This window comes from Crocuta crocuta, unplaced genomic scaffold (genome assembly GCF_008692635.1).
Source record: "Crocuta crocuta isolate KB4526 unplaced genomic scaffold, BGI_CrCroc_1.0 scaffold73, whole genome shotgun sequence".
NCBI lineage: Eukaryota > Metazoa > Chordata > Mammalia > Carnivora > Hyaenidae > Crocuta > Crocuta crocuta.
In genome coordinates, this window is record NW_027529443.1 from 4,318,701 (window position 1) to 4,339,842 (window position 21,142).

General features: G+C 48.4%; 1 protein-coding gene across 5 annotated transcripts in view; it reads right to left on the reverse strand.

The window, feature by feature from the left end:
- Nucleotides 1-2,502: 2,502 nt before the first annotated feature.
- TNRC6A (trinucleotide repeat containing adaptor 6A) overlaps nucleotides 2,503-21,142 on the reverse strand; it is a 94,695-nt gene continuing 76,055 nt past the window's right edge. For 3 of the 5 annotated variants that reach the window (XM_077760470.1, XM_077760471.1, XM_077760469.1), the window contains exons 16-23: nucleotides 18,158-18,289; nucleotides 10,290-10,448; nucleotides 9,529-9,669; nucleotides 7,828-7,935; nucleotides 6,514-6,735; nucleotides 4,418-4,488; nucleotides 3,587-3,726; nucleotides 2,503-3,183 (exon numbers count right to left, since the gene is read on the reverse strand). In XM_077760470.1, the coding sequence (XP_077616596.1) occupies nucleotides 2,808-3,183; nucleotides 3,587-3,726; nucleotides 4,418-4,488; nucleotides 6,514-6,735; nucleotides 7,828-7,935; nucleotides 9,529-9,669; nucleotides 10,290-10,448; nucleotides 18,158-18,289 (1,349 nt within the window). In that variant the 3' untranslated portion in view covers nucleotides 2,503-2,807. Of the gene's footprint in view, nucleotides 3,184-3,586; nucleotides 3,727-3,889; nucleotides 4,017-4,417; nucleotides 4,489-6,513; nucleotides 6,736-7,827; nucleotides 7,936-9,528; nucleotides 9,670-10,289; nucleotides 10,449-18,157; nucleotides 18,290-21,142 lie in introns of those variants that run through there. The other 2 variants (XR_013334226.1, XM_077760472.1) reach the window with 2 other exon arrangements.

Below are 21,142 nucleotides of genomic sequence, written 5' to 3' on the forward strand. Positions count from 1 at the left end.
CGAAGGGCAGAGGTGCCTGCCTGCCTGAGCTGGGGACGGAGAGCATGGGGTAAGCCCAGGTCGGCGAGGACCGTCCTTGAAGGGGGGTGGGAACTGTCGGGCGGGCCTGCTTGGGGACAGCAGAGCCAGAGCAGCAAAGCAGAGCCGCTCAGGACGTCCAGGACCCGGCGTGTGGCCCAATGTATGTCCAGGGAGCGGGAGCCATGCGGTGTCGCGAGCTGTACTTGGAACCATGGCTGGACGTGTTACCCCGGCAGGCAGCGACTGAGGTCGTTGGGCCAGGGTGGGGCCGGCGGGGAAAACGTAGAGGTGGGGCTGAGGCCCGAGCGGCAGAGGGTTCCGGAAGACTGAGAAGCCACACGGTCGCTCAGGGAATGGTGTTGTAGTAACTGAAGGACGAGGCAAAAATCGAAACCACTTTTTCATTTTTTAAATCAAACACTTTATTTTCCACATAACAAGCGCAAAAAACTCCCAAACACGTTAACAATTACAATTAACGCAGTTATGAATTCAATTATATTTACTACTCAAAGCCCCAAAAGGTCAATCAGCTTAACGTTCCAAACATTTCCAAACGTGGTTTTTCAAAGCTACCTTTGGTTTTTGGAAAAACCAGTATGGAAGTCAATATACACTGAATGCGCTGAACGACATTTGCTTATAGGAGGGTGTCCGGCGGCGGCGCACACCCGGCGAGCTGGAGGGTGATGTGGAGTCACACACGGAAACACACACACAGGTTTGCCCCCGGGCGCCCGCGGTCGGGACAGAGGGCCGTGAAGGGGGGAGGAAAAGGCCAGTCCAGGTGGTGGCATTTCTTGTTTCGTAACAGAGGTATGAGAGTGTGACACTAGAACGCTGTCGAGTCATTAAGCTTCATGTTCCAAATGGTCTCCTGCGGAGGCTTGAGGTGGGCACACGTGGTGGGGAGATGAAGTCACAGAAGAGCTTTGAGCATCAAGATCCCAAAAATGCTCAAAGAGGGTAGGAAGGAGCAAGCTACAGTTTCCCATTGTTCTCACATTATTTCAGGGTGAAATTGTGGACAAGTTCGGGTAGAAGGTTCAAATATTTGCTTAGGTTTTTACTCGGTTGCTCTCTGAGGACCCTCATACACAGCAACGTTGAAACGTTCATTGTAAAAAAAAGGGCGTACAAATAAATTCACAAAAAAGACAATTAATGTTGAGCAGCCAAAAAGTCATGGTTTATTATATTGGAAGGGATTTCATAATTCAAACACAACCGAACTGTACATTTTACAATCACATTCTATTTGTAAACAGTTAAAAGCCACTGACTTCTTTTGCATCTTAGGACACAAACAGTTAGCATCAAGGCAATGAAATGATGGCAAATTCTGCGCTGTTAAAATGTTTACCCTCGTTTGGCCCGTCTTCTTTGACTAAGCAAGCATTATAATACCATTTGTGGGCAAAAAAAGGTGGGGGGGGCGGGGCAAGGAGAGAAAGGAAGTTTAAAAACGGTGTAACTCGTTAGTTTGCAACAACATTTAAAATCTTCTTTATACAACAAACAATTCTGTGAGCCCAATACCTTGGCTACAGTATGCATAGTTACTGATTTTCGGCTTTAAGGTACAACAGTTCAACATTAACACAGTCACAAGAGAGCAGAAACAAAGAGAGAGCCACTTGATGGGATTACAAAAAAATTATTATCACCTATTGATTATTAGCAAACCATCATCACTCACTAATAAAAAGACAGCATCTGAAAGCAGAATGTCGACTCCAGCTTCAAGCGGTTTTTTTTTTTTGTTTTTCGTTTTTTTGTTTTTTTTTATTTTTGGCAGAGAAAATTCTTTAACAGAGCAATGTTTAATATCAGTGCTAAAAGTCAGGATTTTCTTTTTTTTCCTATAAGAAACTACAAGGAGTTTTTTTTTTAATTTTTTTATTTTTTCCTAACTGGGGAACTGGTTTTCCTGAGAACCATGCTCTTCGATTTAGGACAGGAATAGAAAAACAAAAGAACATGGCCAAATGCTGCTCCTTTTTCCCAGAGATAGAAAGCATCTTGTAAATCATCCTCCATTTTTTTTGTCTTTTACATTTTTTTTAAATGATGGAAGAGTAAACATTTTTTTTTTCTCAAAAAACAAACAAAAAAAATCTGTAAACAAGAAGGTTCAACGTGGGAACCTTCAAAACAAAATGGAAAGCCTATTCAAAGTGCAGGGCCCGCCCTGGGTGGCAGGCGGGCTGCAAGTCACAGCTGTGGCCACAGTTTTTCAAACTGCAGAGCGAAATTCTTTAGTTTTAGAACATGAAAACACTGGTGCAATACTTTCGTTTACAGTCCTAAGTCAGCATCAGAACTCGATGTTTCAAACTCCACGACACCACAATAAGGTAGGCAAACATCAAGGCATAGTAGAGAGCGCACACCTTTTAAGAACATCCTTGAGTAAACATTTACACTGGAACAGCTGCCCCCCCCATATTGCCGATTAGACGGAGAGAACATGANGGGGGACAGGAAAGGAGAAAACAACAAACCCAAAGGCTAAACATGATGACTATACACAAGTGAGCTCATTCTATACGGTCCAGCATGTATGGCGCTATTTGGGAGTGTAAATAGATAGATACCTTTTCACATTATAATATTGGCCTGCATGATTCAAGTATTCAAACTGATATGTTTCAGGGAAAACAAAGTGGAAAATGTGCAGAGAATAGCTGTTCCCACAGGTGGCCCCTGGCTGCAGGCGGCGAGCCCAACTTAGTGCTCCTTTCTCTCGCGTCTGAGGTCACAGTTCGTGAGTCTGCGTCTACGCGCTACATGGACTCTCCACCCCCACCCAGGTGGTCAACAGAAAGAAAAGCATTAATGGGGGACGGGCTGCTCATTCCCCGGGGGTCGCTGCTGCTGGGAGGCCCCCACAGGCTTGTGGAATAATGAGGGGCCCCCCAGAGTGAAGTGCCGTGAAAGTCTCCACAGCTCGTTCCCGACAGCCCAGCACCATTCCAGTGATTGAGATCGGTCCGGCTGGAGAACGAGTGCGAACAGTCGAGGGAGCCCAGCCGGCTCTGGCTGGACCCGAGAGACTGCCAGCCGGGAGAAGGGGTCAGAGACTGACTTTGTGCAAAGAAACGGCTGATCTCCTCTTCACTGGCAAACTCAGCAAGAATAGTAGTGTTCCCCAGTACACACCTGCAGGGGAGAGACACGGGGCGCCGTGAAAACTCAGCGCATCTCGGGGTCCGACTCCAGGGAGGCAAGGGCCAGGCGAGGCGGGGAGAGACCGGCTGCCCAGGGCTCAATCTGCCCTGAGAGCGTGGTCGTGCCATCAGCATCAAGGCTTTGGTCTCCTACAGGCGATTTAAGACATTTGGGGGGCCATTCTGGCGGGCGCTGCTTCGCCTGTTGAGTACTGACCTGGGGACCCAAGACACAGCGAGGCCGCCGCCCTGCGAGGCGCTCTCCCCGTGGGGCCCTGCGCGCGGGCCCAGAGGTGCCCCACAGCGTCACCCCGGCTGTGCTCTCACACACAGGGAACCCGAAACTCTCCATCAGGAGGACACTTTCCGGGTGTCCTGCACCGACCGGAACTTACATGTGCAGAGACTTTTGTGCCTTCACTACCTCTTCTTTTGAACTGTAACGGACCAAAGCGTTTCCATGTGGGAGGTTCAGGTGGAATGTTATCAGTGGGCCATGCTGCATGCACAGAGTACGCAGAGTTGAGCCATCGATCTAGGAAACAGAGTGTGGCGAACCGCCCGTCAGACCATCCGGGGAGGCTGTCCCAGGCTGGGACTCTGCTCCTCTCTCTCCTGCTACCACTCTTCACTGGGGCTCACTGCTGCGATGGGGTACAGTGCCCCCCTCCCCACCTCCACTGGTCCCAGAGCCATACCTCTGTGGCCTCTAGACTCCTGGACACTCCCCAGATCCCCACTTCCTTAGTTAGCCATGCCCCTGCTGTGGCTTCATGTCTTCTCTCTTCCCTGCCCTGAGGACAGGATTCATCAAGGCACTGCTCCCTGGGAGAGGAGGGGGTGGGCTCTTAACATCCAGCCTCTGGAGGAGGTGGTCCGGGGACTAAGGAAATGTTCTAGTCTGAAAGGGCGGCCCAGGGCTTCTCAGGTGCGGTACGGGGACCACCTGCACACACCGATCTGAATGCCCTCACCAAGACGCAGACCCCAGGGAGCTGTATTCGGGTTGGCGCCTGTGCACACTTTACAGTGTAAAAACATGAGGTCGGACCGCACCCTGCCTGAGGTACCCGAAGACCTCCCCGGTTGTGTCCTCTGCTCGGCCTTGACGTCTGCCTCGTCCCACTCAGCGGGGCTGGGCAGACCCTCCTCTCCAGCCAGGCTGGGCCCCTCTGCTCCTGCGCTAGCTGGCTGTGCCCACCAGCCAGGTCGCCCGGCGCTCTTACCTGAGGTGTAAGGTTCTTTAGAACAAGCCAATTTGTTATTCTCCCTGAGCTGCTCTCACCCCAGCTGGAACCTAAGGACAAAAAAGGGCAAGTCAGCTTTCCAAGGCTGTGGCCTGAATGTCCTTTAGGACACACACATCCCAGTCAGACGAGAGCTGTGCAGGAGCATCACCTGGGCCCGCGATGCACGTCCATTCCCTCTTACTTACCTGCCCTTGTACCCGGGGCACCCACCCCCGAGGCGTGAAGGCCAGTTCACCCCAGCTCTGACCAGGCTTGACTTCCTGGGGCAGGTGGCTCTGCCCCTGGGGACAGTGAACTCAGACAGCCCCCAACCCATCACACGGCAGGCGGGGGAGCCACAGAAGGCCAGATCCCTTTGCGATCATTTCAATAATAATGCTAAAACTACCTCAAAATGGCACTCTCTGGGGAAAGGCCTCAGCTTGTGATGCTCTCAGGTATCATTCCATGACTCTGCATGCCTGTCTCACAGAGTGTGACGCTCTCGGGGGACTTAAAAGCCTGCAGTCGGTGGCCATCCATAGATGATGGATCAGGAGGATGTGGAGTATTACTCACACAATGGAGTGCTACTCAGCCACAAAAAAGGACGAGGTCTTGCCACGGATGGCAACAACACGGCTGGACCGACAGAGTGTAACGCTTAGTGAAACACGTCACACACAGAAAGACGAACGCTGTGTGATTTCCCCCAGATACAGAATGTAAAACAAGCGAACAGACAAGGCAGAATGAGAGCTATACGTACAGAGACCACACCGATGCTGCCGTGGCAAGGGGTAGAGATGGGCAGCATGGGGGCGGGGGGGAGGGAGGCACAGGCTTCAGCTCGGGGACGAATAAGGCACAGGAGGGAAAGACACGGCATTGGGGACAGTCGCTGCACTGGTGGCGAGCACAGGGTGATGTGCAGACTCGCTGCGTCACACATCCTGCGCCTGGAGTCCCCACATGCTCTGTGTCAGCTGCACTTCAACTAAAAGGAGAAAGCCTGCAATCGCCAGACAGTCCCGCTTCTGCCTGGGGCGGGGCAAGGCGGGTCCTGGGCCACTTTCACTTTCATCACCCCCCTCCCTAGGCACCACCACGAGCCACCTGGCGGCACCCAGACTTGCCTGCGGCCTGAAAGATCCACTCACACACCGGACACCAACGACAACCATCTGCATTTAGCAGCTTAGAACACATTCTAGTGTTGTTTTCATGTAACTAAAACTCCACCTTCTGTGGCTCCCCCCAAATAAAACACTGCCAAGCTTCCTTTCAGCCAATTGCATGTGTAAACGTCAGAAATCACTGGGAGGTCTTACTATTATTTTCAGCCTAGAAACGAGAAGGTATGGCTCTGGGACTGGGGAGAAGAGAGTGAAGACTGGAACGACTGGTACACAGCTCTGAGGGGGGTGTGTGTGTGTGTGTGTGTGTGTGTGTGTGTGTGTGTGTGTGTACACACAACGCCAGTCCAAATCCAGTGCTAGGGGTAGGGAGGAGGGGAGACGCGGGTGGCGGTGCCCCAGGACAGGCTGCCCTGTACCTGTGTGTGTGTGTGTGTGTGTGTGTGTGTGTGTNTCCCACCCCCGAGCGCCCCTGCGGAAACAGTAAATGTTCGGGTCCCCCCAGGCACAGGCCCAGCTTCCCTGAACGGGCCCCAGCCACAAAGCCCAGGCGGGCTGCTTCTGCCCTGCCGGCCTCTCTTCGTGACATGGCGCTCGTCCGCGAGGAGGTGGCGATCAGCAGGTTTCAGATGTGCTCCCGAGGAGCTTCTCAAAGAGAGGTGATGCCCGTTCCCTGAACCACTGACGGTTGTGTGTGTTTGGGTAAATGTTCTTAAGCAAGCCGGGCACAATTTAAAGTAAAATTTAAGAGTCCTGAGTAGAAATCACAGATGGCAATTTCGCAGATGGCAAAACATGCGGGGAAGCGCATGTCTATTCAAGTCCTAATCCTGCTCCACAGAGGGTAACGCGACAGCGCGCTACCTAGGTCTCTGTGAAACTCAACTGCTAGGGCTGTTCCTGCTCAGCAGCTAAAGCACACGAAAGGCACCATCTTGCTCAAGTCGCTCATCTTACCTGGGGTATACCTGGCGTCAGAATTTCCCCATCCTCCACCTACACGAAGGGGAGAGTTATCCCACGTAGACAAGGGTGGCTTCTGACCAGTCAGTCCCGGAGGTGGGCGGGACGGAGCAGTGATGTTTTTAGGTGGTAAAGGGACCTTCCACAGCTCATGAGCCAGAGAGGTGTTTGTAACTGAACCAGGAGACCATGTCAATTTGGAATCACTATTTCTGGCTACTCACAGGAAAAAACACAGAGGGGAGAGGGAAGAGAATATTTTCAGAAAAGAGAAAATTTAAATAATGATAGCACCCATTCTCCCACGAAAAGCAAACCAACCAAAAAGACTTTAAAATCCCCAAATCAAACTAAACTGCCAAAAAACCCCCACAAAAATCAAAAGAAACTGCACCTTTGACTCAGAACAACTCAGACCATTCGTCTGTTATTAATAACTTCAAGACGTGTGAACATAGGTCGTTAAGTACATTTTAGAGTCCTCTGCTTTACACACGGAAAAAAGGACCATGACAGTAGTCAGGCGGTTTACGGAGGGGGGGCCTGTCTGCGCCGAGCGCCGGGCTGCTGGGCACTTGGTGCGGGCCAGCTCTGGTCCTGACGCGCTCTACCCGGGAGCACAGAAGTTAACAACTTGCCTATGGGCCCCACGCACGGCCAGGACTCAAACCTAGGCCTGTCTGGCTTNCGTGTGGCCTCTTGGCGGTGGGGGTGTGTGGGATGAGGCACACAGTAAACTATTTCAAAATAATGCTAAACCACACGAGGGGAGCAAGTAGACGGAGAACTGTGTAACTTCTGTCGCTGTCTACCATTTTCCTACTCGGTTCGTAAAACGGTCTCTAAGTCAAGTCAATGTAACTCCGAGTGAGGTAGCAAGACCGGTCACAGCACTCTCCTACTGGCGTGTGACAGCCGAGTACAGAAGTTCAGAGCAAGCGGGGGTAAACCGACCACAGTGTGACACTGCCGCAACTCCCTAGCACGTGAGCACTTTTCCGGCAATTCCAAGTTCAGGCTGCCTGTACTTTACAAAAGCATCAGTCTGCGAAGGATTAGAAATTACAAAAATAAATGCTTCTCTGCTGGAGAAGTGCTTTGAACGAAAGCACACTTAGTGAGCTGGCTCTCAGCCGAGAGGGAGAGGACTGTTTGGAAACGGCTGCTGGGTACAGTCCATTTGAAATAGGGATCAATGTGGTTACAAGCACTTTCCCAGGCTCGGAAATATACTCTTCTCCCTCCCCGAAAAGCCTTCCGACAAAAAGGAGCGAGAGGGCCCTCAACGAGAGCCCCGGCCGAGCCCACCTGAAGTGCTTTGTGCTGTACTGCTGAGGGGAACGTTGTAGTTGGAGGCACGAATGGATGACCAGGCACTAGTTGAAGGCAGCGTGGTGTTCAAGGATGAGGATGACCCTACGTGGGGGAAGAGCCCAGTCAGTCACCCCCAGAGCAAGTGATGCGTGCCTGAGCAGCAGCACAAGCGCCCGCTGGGGCTGCAACGCGACGGCATGGCCCAAGAAAGGAAGAGGGACGCTGGGGGCCGGTGCCCACGACCGCACCTTCCTTCCTGCTCATCGTCCTGACCGAGGTTCAGAGACGTGGCTCCCCTCCTCCGCCCGGTTCTCAGCCCCGACCGTGTGGGCAGGCCATGGCAACGCTCTGAGACAGTGGTCCCTGCCCCAGGAGGGCTTGCTCCTCCTGCCCCCAACCCCCCCCCATCTCAGCTCCAGGGACTTCTCAGCACAGCCCCCAGGACCCCAGTCCCTGTGACAGCTCCCACCTGGCTTCTCGCTCACCGCCACCAGCCCACCTGTCTGCAACCACAAGTCTGCCACTCAAAATCCTCAATGGTGTACTTCTAACACCTAACTCCTCTCCTGACTAAAGATCTTATACAAAAAGCAGCCCATTTCTGCAAGCCACCAGATTCTTCCACTAACCACATATAAGGCTGGGAGTCTCGACGCTTGGCTCTGTTCCCGCTTTCCTCTGGGAAAGCACGGGGTGCGTCCCCTACTTCTACAGAGCCGCCTAAATCAGCCATTTACAACGAGGGGGATTCCATCCTTACCTCTGTGATGTGGCCAACACCTGTTCACGAATGACAGGTTTACTGCAAAACGCTGACTGCTTTACATTTTATTTATTACGGACTGTCTAGCGGAAGAAGAGGGTACAGGCCTCAGAAGCAGAAAACACTCTCCCTCACTGCATTCACCTTCCTCCAGGCGCATGCAGGGGTACTGCAAGTGGGCTCAAGAGCCACCGCATGGGGGGCAGTGGGAGGAGATTCCTTGATACCCCATTAGAAAGTGTGTCTGGGCCAGAGGGACCCTTAACTTGGGCTTACTGTTCACTTCTGGAGAAACATGGAAAGCAAAATTGCTTCTTCCCACAAAAGTCCTTTAACACTTGGACTGCGTAAACAACTAGCGACAAAATCTTTTATAAAAAGAAACACCCTGGGTGCCTGGGTGGCTCATCGCTTATGTGTCCGACTTCGTCTCAGGTCATGATCTCAAGGCTCGTGGGTTTGAGCCCCGCATCGGGCTCTGTGCTGACAGCTCAGGGCCTGTTTTCGGATTCTGTGTCTCCCTCTCTGACGCTCCCCTGCTCGCTCGCTTGCTCTCGTGCTCAGAAATAAACATAAAAAAAAAAAAAAGGAAAAAAAGAAACACCCATTTCCTAATCATCTCAACACTGAAACCACACATAAAGCAGGTAACAACTTGTAGCTGTTACTACAAATACCGCATCAAATGGTGTGTCGGTCCTTTGTGTTAACTAATGCAGTGAATATACATGTTCACTGTGCCATGATGATAAATCCCCATCATTTCTAAAGTGGCAAAAAGTCACCTCTGGGAAAATGGAGAATTCTCTATCTTCACTATTCCCTTGGATGTCAGGTACCATGATGTGCTGAAAACCTCACATCTGCTTTGGACCATTCTTAAATCGTATCGTCCAGCATCATTCAGAAATTGACTTGTGCCGCCTACGTACCACTGTTCCTGTCCCTGAGGTGGTCAACTTCCCGCACAGTATTAATTGAAAGATTGTTTATGACACTGCCAGGAGTGACGTAAGGGTCAGTTTCAGGGTCAATGTTTGGATAACCTTTCCATGGTTCACCAGGGCGAAATTCTGGGAATGAAAAACTTAAAATTAGTTCAGACTTATTCACCACTTAAAAATCCATTAAATATCCAGAACTTATTCCTGAAGTCCATGCAATTCTCCAGTATTTTCCAGTTAACACTAGCACACTAAGAGGCTGACTCAGTACCATAGTTAGTGTAACGTAAGCTGCTGCTTACAAATAACTTGCACGTTTTTGCAAGTGAAATAATTTCTCTGCGTGCGCATATTTTTAAACAGTAACACTTTAAAGCACTTTACTAAATCACAAGTCACAGCAACACAAATAGAAAAGAAGGCTCTAAGAGCATCTCTGGTGACTCCCCAGCGCACACGGAACACGGACAAGTGGGTCGGCCCCCTGACAGGTAAAAAGGAACAACGAACGGAGGTTTTGTTATTCCTCACGCTGCCCACGGGACGGGTCCACTCTCACCGCCGGGAGAACAGAGGCCCTGGTAACGGGCCAGACCCACTTGCTGGCCCGAGACCTGGTGCTCAGCTTTCCACACGTCGTATCCGCGTCCTTCCCACCCTTGGCAGAGAGTCCAATCCCCCAGAACTGGGCTACAGCACTAGAACCTCTAGAGGCAATGCAACCTTAACGGGGAGCTGGCAGCATCTACCTGGTGGCCAGTTAACACTGCTAGAGCCGTTAGGCGATTTGGCACGTGGCCAGCCGTCTCCTATTGAACCCGGAGGACTGGCTGGAGAAGTACTGCTGTTCATAAAGTCATAGGGAACAAATGGAGACTCTTCCAGCCTGAAACCACTTGAAATAGCACCTGCAGAGAGAGAAACAGGACAAGACAGTGAATATGAGGCAAAATATACAAGTGAATTTATTTCTTGTAGTTTCTCCAACAGGAAGTGAACTCTGGCAAAGACCTGTGGGTTCCAAGTTGCGTTCTGCAGCCCCCGTGAAAAGGCTGAGAGAAAACAAAGCTGTGCACTTTCCAGACTTCAGCCACTCTTCACACACCGAACACTGAGATCTGAAAATCATCACTGTGAATTGTTTCAAGAAGGATAATAAGGACCACAGCCACCAACAAGTGATCCGAGTACAAGTACACACTTATTTTCAAATCATTGAAAGACCGGTATCTTGGCCTAAATGGAGAAGAAGCACAGGGAAGTCTTTGTCCGGGAGGTGTGTGTGTGTGTGTGGGGGTGATGAAGAGCAACAGAGAGATGAAAAGGACCTGTGGTAAAGGAAAAATGACAGTAGAAAACACTGTTGAGTGGCAAAGAGGTGTGCCCGAGAATCGAGATTGCTATGTATGTAAAGAAGACAAATACTCTTTTTTATCAGGATGTTTACATTTCTACCTATACACACCCCTTGGGACTATGCTGCATCAGTGAAGATATCTATTATCAAAATTGAGTGTGAAATCCCATAAAAAGATAATTTATGCTCACCTAGAAATGGCCAGTTGTTTCCTGGTGATTTATTCTCCACAGTGATGTTTGTTTTGTTTTGTTAAAAAAAAATTTTTTAACCTTTGTTTTTTTGAGAGACAGAGAGAGAGAGACGGAGGGAGGGAGAGGGAGAGGGAGAGGGAGAGGGAGAGGGAGACGGAGACGGAGACGGAGAGGGAGAATCAGAAGCAGGCTCTGGGCTGTCAGCACATAGCCTGACACGGAGCTTGAACGGATGAACTGCAAGACAATGACCCGAGCCGAAACTGGACGCATAACCGACTGTGCCAGGCAGGCGCCCCCAATTACCTCTATCAATCACTTCACGGAGAAGGTGCGGAAAATGGGACGTGAGACTGCGCAGCTGGCAGGTGCAGGTGCAGCAAGCACAGTGGGAGGTCGCTACAGACACGCTGTGCCTTAGAGATGGGGTGCGCGGACGGTGACCACGAGGAAGGCCCATACTGCCCGGGCACTTTGTGCCTCACCCTGTTCTAGTGCTTACGTGCTTGAGGTGCTGCCTTATTCATCCTCCAACCACCGTAGGAGGTATTATTATACTCCTGTTTAGCAGGTAGCGGTTAGTCGCCTGCCAGCAGCTAGTAAGTAGCAGAGCTAGGTCTCAAATCCCGGGTCTGTGACTATTTTGCCATTCTGCCATCATGTCAACTACCATTCTGCTCTTAAAAACTCCAAATGTGATATGCCACTGAGTGGCAAATGCAACGTAGAATTGAGGTCTGTTTGATTTAGGGTTCAATGTTCTTTCTACCACATGGCGATTTCACCTTCCATTTCTGATAATCATCAGTCTAAGGTTCACAAATTAGCAAACTGACCTTTAGGCCAAGTTTAGTCAAATAAAGTTTCAAGATAAAACTCCAATGGAGAGGACCAAATGTCACAAACATGTTAACCCAAGGGACAGACTTGATGCTGCTCAGGTTAGGAAGCAGAGAGGCTCCCTGGCTGCCCTCCCTCTTACATCACCAAGTCCTACCAATTCTGCTTCCTATAGGTTTTTTTTTTCCCCTACAACCGCAACGACTTATTTTTGAGAGAGAGAGTGCGTGTGAGCGAGCACACGCCCCTGAGAGAGTGGGGCAGGCAGGGCAGAGGGAAGAGGGAGAGAGAGAATCCCAAACAGGCTCCAATCTCAGCCCAACTTGGGGCTCGATCCCATGGACCATGGGATCATGATCTCAGCCAAAACCAAGAACTGGAAGCTCAACCAACTGAGCCACCCAAGAGCCCCCAGGTGGCAATGGTTTCTGAATTATTTTGTTTTGGGTCCCTTGTATGAAGAGTTGGATTTTGCTTTATGATTCAATCTGAAATTTATCTTAATAAATTAGTTTGGCTCATTTATGCTTCTCAATTTTACATACATTTTATATGATGCCTTCTATTTCTTTACAGATTCTTTTTAAGTTTATTGATTTATTTTGAGAGAGAGGATATGACAATGAGAGCAGGCAGGGGCAGAGGGGGAGAGGAGAGAATCCCAAGCAAGCTCTGTGCTCTCAGCATAGAGCCCAAATTTCGGGCTCAAATTCATGAACTGTGTGAGATCATGACCTGAGCTGAATTCATGAGTCGGATGCATAACTGATTAAGCCACCAAGGAGCCCCGATTTCTTTACTGATTCCTTAAAAACTCTAAAAATATGGTATATTTTCTCTCTTTTCTGAAAATATGGCAGGCTTATATATTTGTTTCAGTGGATGTCTTTATAACTGGTTTAATCTCGTCTTCAAGAAATTCCGAGATACAGATGACATATAACACTGTATTAGTTTCAAGTGCAAAACATGAGAACTTGATGCTCGTAAATACTGTGAAATGATCCTAGAGCTCTTGAACAATGACTACACTGGGTCAGGCTACAGTCGTCCCCTGTCTGGCTAAGCTGTGGATCAGGCATATTAGTTGCCCCGCTGATCTCCGCGTCCACCTCCAGTCCCGGGTCTCCACAAAGCAGCCAGAGTAATGCCAAACACAAATCATGCCAATGCCTGGCTTAACCCTCTCAAACAGTTCTGCATTACACAGGGGGTAATACTCTGTACAAGGCATCCACCCACCGCCCCTGGGTGCCCCTCTCATCACCTCTGATTGGTTAACTCCTGTCATCTTTCATATCTCAGCTAAAGAGATCACAACCTTCCTTCCGGAATCCTTCCCCTACCGCCCTCCACCTCAAGGTGGAAATAAATATCCTTCTATATATGTACCCCCCACCTCAGAACAACGTGCTGGGTGCTGATGAGGGGAAAAGATTTTATAAACTGCCTTCTAGTTGCAGGATCTCAGGACCATAAAGCATCACAGATAACCTAGTCCACCCTTTCCATGATGCACAATTTCCCAGTCTGATGTCCTTTGCCTCCGTTCCACCCTACTTCGCTTAACAACTCTGGCTTTTCTTACTCTGGAAGGTGTGCGTGCAGTAAAGAGTTAGGACAGTGGGCCCAGAGAACACATTACAGAGAGCTTCAAGACTGGCCCTCCACCACTCCTGGCTCCTCCAAGCCCACAGCACAGCCTGGGCCTCAGCCAAGCCAGAGAGTTTATGGTAACAGCGTGACTTACGGTGAACATGGCCTTTTGTGTGCCCGAGACCTGGGTCACCCAGTGTTCTTATCAGATCTCTGAGAGGTCTGCAGGGGGTTGGTGCTACCTGAGTAGCACGCTCATGCAGGTGCTACTGCCTGTATGACTGACCCCCAATAAAAACCCCGGACACCAAGGTTTGGATGAGCCTCTTGGGACGCCAATACTTTGTCCATGGTTTCACACATCGTGGCTGGAGAATGAAGTCCGTGGAACTTCACTGGGAGAGGACAACAGGAAACTTCTCCTGGACTCTGCCCTATGCGCCTTTCTCCCTTGCTGACTTCATCTGTATTCTTTTGCTGTAACAAACCATAACCATGAATATTACAGCTTTCCTGAGTTCTGTCCATTCTTCTGGCAAACCAGTGACCTTGCAAGTGGTCTTGGGAACCTGTGACACAGGTCTTCTGGATTCGCCCTTTCCTCTCTGCTCCACAAGTAACTTATTACTAGCTCTCTACAGTGATAAACAGAGAACCCACCTCTGACAGTGTTGCAAGCGGTCAATGCCGGCCAAGGCCAATGCCGGCCAAGACCTTCCCCACAGGCCACTCCCTTCCCCAGGCTCAGCCCAGGACAAGAGCCTGATGCTACCATCACATCGCTCCCCCTTAAAAATGGTCTCCACACTGCTCCCCTGCAAGGGGACAACAGCCCCTCTTCACCACAACAGGGAACTCAGGGTTATAAAGGAGCAGGGGAGGCTGGCTGCAGGGAAAACCCCACGGCCCTTCCCCACACAAAAGCATGACTATGAGGCACGATGTCTCTGGTTAGGGACTAGAGGAAAATGTCTCCCCACCCATGGAGGGGAGGGCACTGGTGTGAGGGGAGAGAGAAGAGAAACGGAGCAAACCACACTCCCAGGTAAGCAAGGGCAGATGGCGGAGGCCGCCACCAGAGACTGTGCAGAGGAGACCCGGGGCACGGCAGTGGGCGCACGGGCAGGTGCTCCTCCGCTCCGCGCGCTCACTGCTCTGGAGCTCGGGCCATCACACCTCTTTATTCCCAAAGACATGCCACAAGTCCGAATCTGTACATGAAGTTTTCTGAACGTTTACACGGATGTCGGAAAAGATAGTTTCAAAATAGTGAGGGTCTAACAAAGCACAACGTGCCGGCAGACTGGCAGCTGTCGGGACACCCCTGTACACAGCGAGATGTGAATTTTATTGTAAGGGAAAAGGGAAACCACAGCGAACTATTAATAACGGGAATAGGATGATTAACATTCCCCTCTCTCTTTTTAATAGAAGGAAAAAGGAAAACAAAGGCAGCAAACAAGACGATTCTGAGTCTCTGCCGGGAGAGAGGCCCAGCAGGATGAGTCACCGACTAGGAAGCAACAGCCCCGTGAGGGGGGATGTGACAGTGTGAGGAACGGGAGGTGAGTAGTGAAAGAAAGAGCACTTCTTTACACAGACTGAAAAGCTTTTTTAAAAAGCCAACACTCAAAATTTAGCAGGCTCTCACATACAGATATCAAACTGTCTTTCTGGAGCTGAAGACCAAAACCACAACCAGGTCAAGATGTAGTTCTGAAATCAATTTTACAAAGGAAAAAATACAACAACAAAGAAAGAGTCAAAGCAACCAAACAAAATACATCGGATCAAACATTCTTGATTCTTAAATTTTTTTTTTTATTTTAGAGAGAAGGAGAGAACACCTGTGCAGGGGGGAGGGGGTAAGGTACAGGGTGGAGGGAGGGGGAAGAGAGAGAGAGAGAGAGAGAGAGAGAGAGAGAGAGAGAGAGAGAGAGAGAGAATGAATATCTTAAGTAGGCTCCGCACTTAGCTTGAAGCCCAGTGAGGGGCTCAATCCCACAACCCTGGGATCATACCTGAGCTGAATTCAGGAGTCAGTCATGTAACTGACTGAGCCAGCCAGTCAGTGCNTCAAAATAATACCTATGAAACAAAGACTACTGGATGTGGGTTAGTTACTACCATTTGTGCCACATGCTAAAGTACAGACAAGGAGAACATTCTGGGAGTGAGGAAGTATGAAAATATTAAGTAATTTCTATTACTAACAGAAGAATTTTTTTAAAGCAAAAACGACTAAGTTTCAAGTGTCAAGTAAATAAAGAATAGCAGGGATCTAAACTGGAGCAAAGAAAAAGTATCAACCTCATCCTTATTTGGAAGAGGAGCACATGCCTAGAACATATATAGGAATAAAAGTATTTACTGTTGAAGCTAATAACTAAAACACAATTACTGCTCACAATGCAGGTTTAAGCAAACAGTCTACATAATAAAAATGCAGTGAAAAAAATGATCAATGTTAAATTGAAAAAGAAGATCAAATATAAATACGAGATTACTTTATTAACTGAAGCCAGTAAAGAGCACACGCGAGTGGGCTGTGCACAGGAAGGCCCCACTGCCCATAGAGCTTGACAGTTGTCACTGCATTCATTCCTATCAACAGTGCTGGGAAGTCTCATTTCTTTTTGCAGATGCTAACACTGTGGCTTAAAGAGTTTAGGAACCGGGATGGAATCCTAAGTGTGTCTGACTTCAAAACCTATGCTGTCCGTGGACCCCATGTATTTGACATGCACCATGCACCCATGCGCGCTGTAAAGTCAGGATGCTGAGCACTACAGAATGCATGTGGGACATCACACCTGCCACAGCAGTGCACGGAAGGCAAGTGGTCATCTGTACAAAGAAACTGAGGCTCAGATACATAAGGCAGACATGGAAAACTCCATTTTACCCGAAGAAGGCAGAAAACCATATGACAGAAGCGTTTCTCTGGCTCTCTACACCTCACTTCTCCAGCCACTCCTTTCACTATGAGCTGCACCAGGATGCTGCTTTTGTTCCCTTCTGGGCTCTGTCACACTGGGCAACCTCATCTGTGTCCATGACCTCAACATTCTAATGAATACCAAACCTTATTCTAGTTCAGATTTTTCTCTGAGCTAGAAGAAAATTAGAGCCTCTGGTCCTAATTTTTTTAAAAAACTTTTTTTTTTAATGTTTTATTTCTTTTTGAGACAGAGAGACAGAGCATGAGCAGGGGAGGGGCAGAAGAGAGGGAGACACGGAATCCAAAGCAGGCTCCAGGCTCCCAGCTGCCGGCAGAGAGTCTGACACAGGGCTCGAACTCAAACTGCCAGATCATGACCTGAGCCAAAGACGATGCCTAACTGACTGAGTCACCAAGGTGCGCATCCCCCCCCCGCCCCCCCCAACCCGAGCCCAGTTGTAAAGGTCCAGGGGGTTAGGCTGAAGGAGGAGAGGCCCAGGATACATTATGGATAATCAGGACTTTGCACGAGGAGTTAAGTTAGTTACCAGCCCTTCCGTCCTTAACTCTTAAGGCTCTTTTTGGTGTACTCCCTCCTTATCCATTGCTTTCTGCCTCACTTCCACTGCTTGCAGTCTTCTACGTCTCTGGATTTAAAGTTTAAAACAATTTATGGCACAAAGTAGTCTTTGATTTGCCCATTCTGGCTTCTACTGTTCTAGATTCTCCTTCTTCCCTTTGCCCCCTCACCTCCGTGACACGCACACACAACAGAACCCAGCAGGCTGTCCTGCATCTGAACTTTTCAAATGCTCTACTCTTTTTGCCATCCTCTCTCTACCCCTTCGTGTGGTCAACCTGACGACCCCTTTCATAGTCTCTCTATAAAAGCCTTTCCACACCCACCGCAGCGACAGGTCGTCATTCCTGGTCTCACCCACCAGTGGATAGCACGTTACCAGCCCACGTGTGCTACCATAGGGATCCGTGTCTCCAGCACCTAACACAGGGTACGAAAGCTGCTAACATGCTTTTGCTACCAAATGATGAGCTCCTTCAGGGCAGGCGCTACTCCTGGCTCACCTCTGCTCACCGGTGTGCATGCGTGTTACATGTGTATCTACATAGTCCAGGTGACCTGGCATGGTCCTTGGAAAGCAGAGAATGTTCTGCTAACATGTGCTAGATGGACTGATATTAAACAGGATAAAAATGATATTTCTTAAAAAATGTAATTAACAGATGAGAAGACAATAATATTGAATCTATAGTGTACACAAAGCAATAAAATACATGAAGAAAATGTGTCATTATACACTGATGGAAATCAAATTATGCTGGGAGTTTTCAATACCCTCCCCACCACACTAAATTGAGTAAATGTTAAGGAGAACATCAGAACAATCAAATCGATTGCCAAAAACCTAAACGACCATCAAAGAGGGAATCATTTTTAAGTCACAAACGTATACCAAATCTCGATTTTGTATAACAGTATAATTAAAGGTTGTACCTTTTTTATTTTAACTAAAATTTAATAATTAATAAGCACTTTTTAATAATGAGGAAAGGTTCTACGTGGATTTGGCCACCAATATAGACATTTAAGATAAAATAAAGGCCTAAATTTAGTATTCCACAGGGTTTTTGTTTTCCTTTTTAAAGTACATGTAAGAAGGTATTTCATACCATGTTTGCTGGAGTTTTGATCCAAAGATGTGTTCACAGAAATGCTGTCCACTGTAGTCCACTTCCTTAGTCTTGACTGTGGCTCTTTAATACTGTTCATATCCATATTTACATTCAAGTTTGAGTTCAAGCCTAAAAATAAAACAAGATTTTAGTAGAACAACCACTTTAGAAAATATAGCACGTTTTCATTCTAATCCCACAACTTCCATTTTCTAGGAAAAAAGAAGGAACAAACCTAACGTTTTTAATCCTGTGTCCTGTGACTGTTCCTTAATAGATATCAGCCTACAAATGTGGCGCGGCCAAATGCTTACAGACCAATGCAAGGCAGGCAGAACAGATACTCTGGGCCCCTGGCAAAGGCTGTGCAGAAATCACATCTGCACAGGAGAGGAGTCTGGCTACATCATCAAACAGAAATTCTCAACAGCTATTCTAATGTTCAATAACCCAATGTTTTCAAACCATGAAACTGTTAAAACTATAGTCACGTTAACTTTGGAAACCTATTTCTCTAAAGAATTTTGATTATTTTAAAATTCCTTGGTGGGGCACCTTGGTGGTTCAGTCGGTTGAGCATCTGACTCTTGATTTTGGCTCAGGTCATGATCTCAGGGTTGTAGGATCGAGCCCCACATATGGCTCCATACTGAGTGTGGAGCCTGCTTAAGATTCTCCCTCTCTCCCTCTGCCCCTCCCCCCCTCTGTGCTTGCTCTCTCTAAATAAACAAACAAACAAATAAATTTCCTTGGTAAAAAGAGACCACTTAAAGGAAGTCAAATATTAAAGTTTATCTCCAATAAAATAGATCTCTTTAGCTATCCCCCAAGAGCACCATGCATAAAGAAATATAGAGAATCATGTTCAGTTGTTTATCTTTTGCTTGTAAACAAAAGTTTTCAACTGGTTGGCCACCCAAAGGACACCATCATTTAAAAGAAAAAATGTCTTGGGGCGCCTGGGTAGCTCAGTTGGTTAAGCAACTGACTTTGGCTCAGGTCATGATCCCATGGTTTGTGAGTTCAAGCCCTGCATCAAGTTCTCTGCTGTCAGTGTGGAGCCTGCTTTGGATCCTCTGACCTCTTGATCTCTGCCCATTTATATCCTCTCTCTCAAAAGTAAAACAAACATTAAAAAAACAGTAAAAACATCCTGCTCTAACAATTATACTTAAGGGTAAGACTCTCAGACCTCAAGGCACAACTTCCTTGACCTCTGCTGATGAAACACATCAGACTCTGACAGTCTCTCTCAGAGCAAGGATAGAAATTTCCATCTTGCATACTACAGGTCAGAAAACTGATGGTTAAGTCAGGGTTTCTTTCTTTTTATTTTATTTTTTTTTTAATGTTTTATTTATTTCTGAGAGAGAGAGAGAGAAAGACAGCATGAGCAGGGGAGGGTCAGACAGAGAAGGAGACATAGAATCTGAAGTAGGCTCCAGGCTCTGAGATGTCAGCACAGAGCCCAACAAGGGGCTCGAATGCACGAACCGTGAGATCATAACCTGAGCCAAAGTCGGATGCTTATCTGACTGAGCCACCCAGGCGCCCCAAGTCAGGGTTTATTAAGTATGATACAGGGACCATCAACATCAGAATCATCTGAAATTCTTGTTAAAAATTAACACTTTTTTAAAAGAAATTTTAAATGTTAATTTATATTTGAGAGAGAAAGAGAGAGAGAATCTGAAGCAGGGTCCAGGCTCTGTCAGCACAGAGGCCAACGTGGGGCTCAAATCCACAGACTGCGAGATCACAACCTGAGCTGAAGTCAGATGCTTACCCGACTGAGCCATCCAGGCGCCCCCAAAAACGAACACTTTTCAGTGGGAATCAGATTATCTGTTTAACATGCAGCCAGATGGTAGTTCGTATTTTAAAATTTCCAAACAGTTTTAAATACTTGGGTTTGATGACAGTTCATGTGATAAACAGATCAAACTTAAAAACGTTAATAACATGAAGTCTCTAATATCATCCCAATTTTTGGAGACAGCAATTACATTTGCTGCTCTCTGGACCCATCAAGGAGACCCAGGACTCGGCACATTTTTCTGTGAAGCCTCAGAGAGTCACTATCTCTGGCTCTGGGGGCCACAAGATCTGTGTGTCTCTGTTGCAGCACAAAAACAACCAGAGAAAATACATCAACAAAAGAACACGGCTGTGTTCAACAAAACTTTCTCTACAAAACCAGGCCACTGGCCAAATCTGGCCAATAGGCTCAAGTCTGCCAATACCTGACTTAGACAACTGAACAGTGTTGCTTTGGATGAGGCAGACCTCTTAACCAGGAAAAAGTATCTCTCTGTCCTGGCTGAGAGTCTGCGGCTGGGTCGGGGGCGGGGGGTGGGGGGGGTCAGCGGGAAGCACGGCAGGGGTAACCGCAGGCCCCAGCCCCCACCCACAGCCCAGAACACGCTAGCTAGCTAACCGTCTTCAACACAGTGGGGCTGGCAACCAACCAAGCTGGCTTCCGAGATTGTAAGGGAAAAGCGAGAAAGCAGAAGCAAAATGAACAGTGTCAACACTCAAGGCTCAAAAGATAATCAAAGGCACAAAGAGAAGAGACCCAGGGAGGGGGAAAACACACAAGCCTGAAGTTTCCAGAGGGAGACAAGGAACGAAGGGAAGAGGGGAGCTACTGCGAGGGTGACAGAGGCAACCCTCCCGCCTGTGTGTTCCACACTCACACCAGAAATCACCCCTAAATCCTCAGGCCATAATGACAAATACAGGTGCTGAAACCACGGAAGCCATGCTTCCCAGCTGTGCCCCAAGGCGGCGCGGCTCCACTGTCCCCGGCATGTGGTTGCTAACAACCCTCTCCCCCTCAGACCCTATGAGGAAGTCACCTGGGGCTGGAGAGTAACTTTGCCTGTATTCTAGCCCACTGTAAATAAGCAGGGAGTTTTTAAAACAGTCCAGTTTTCTGGGATGGAGAGAGCCTTTCTGGAAGCAGGGAGATCGGCTGGCCCC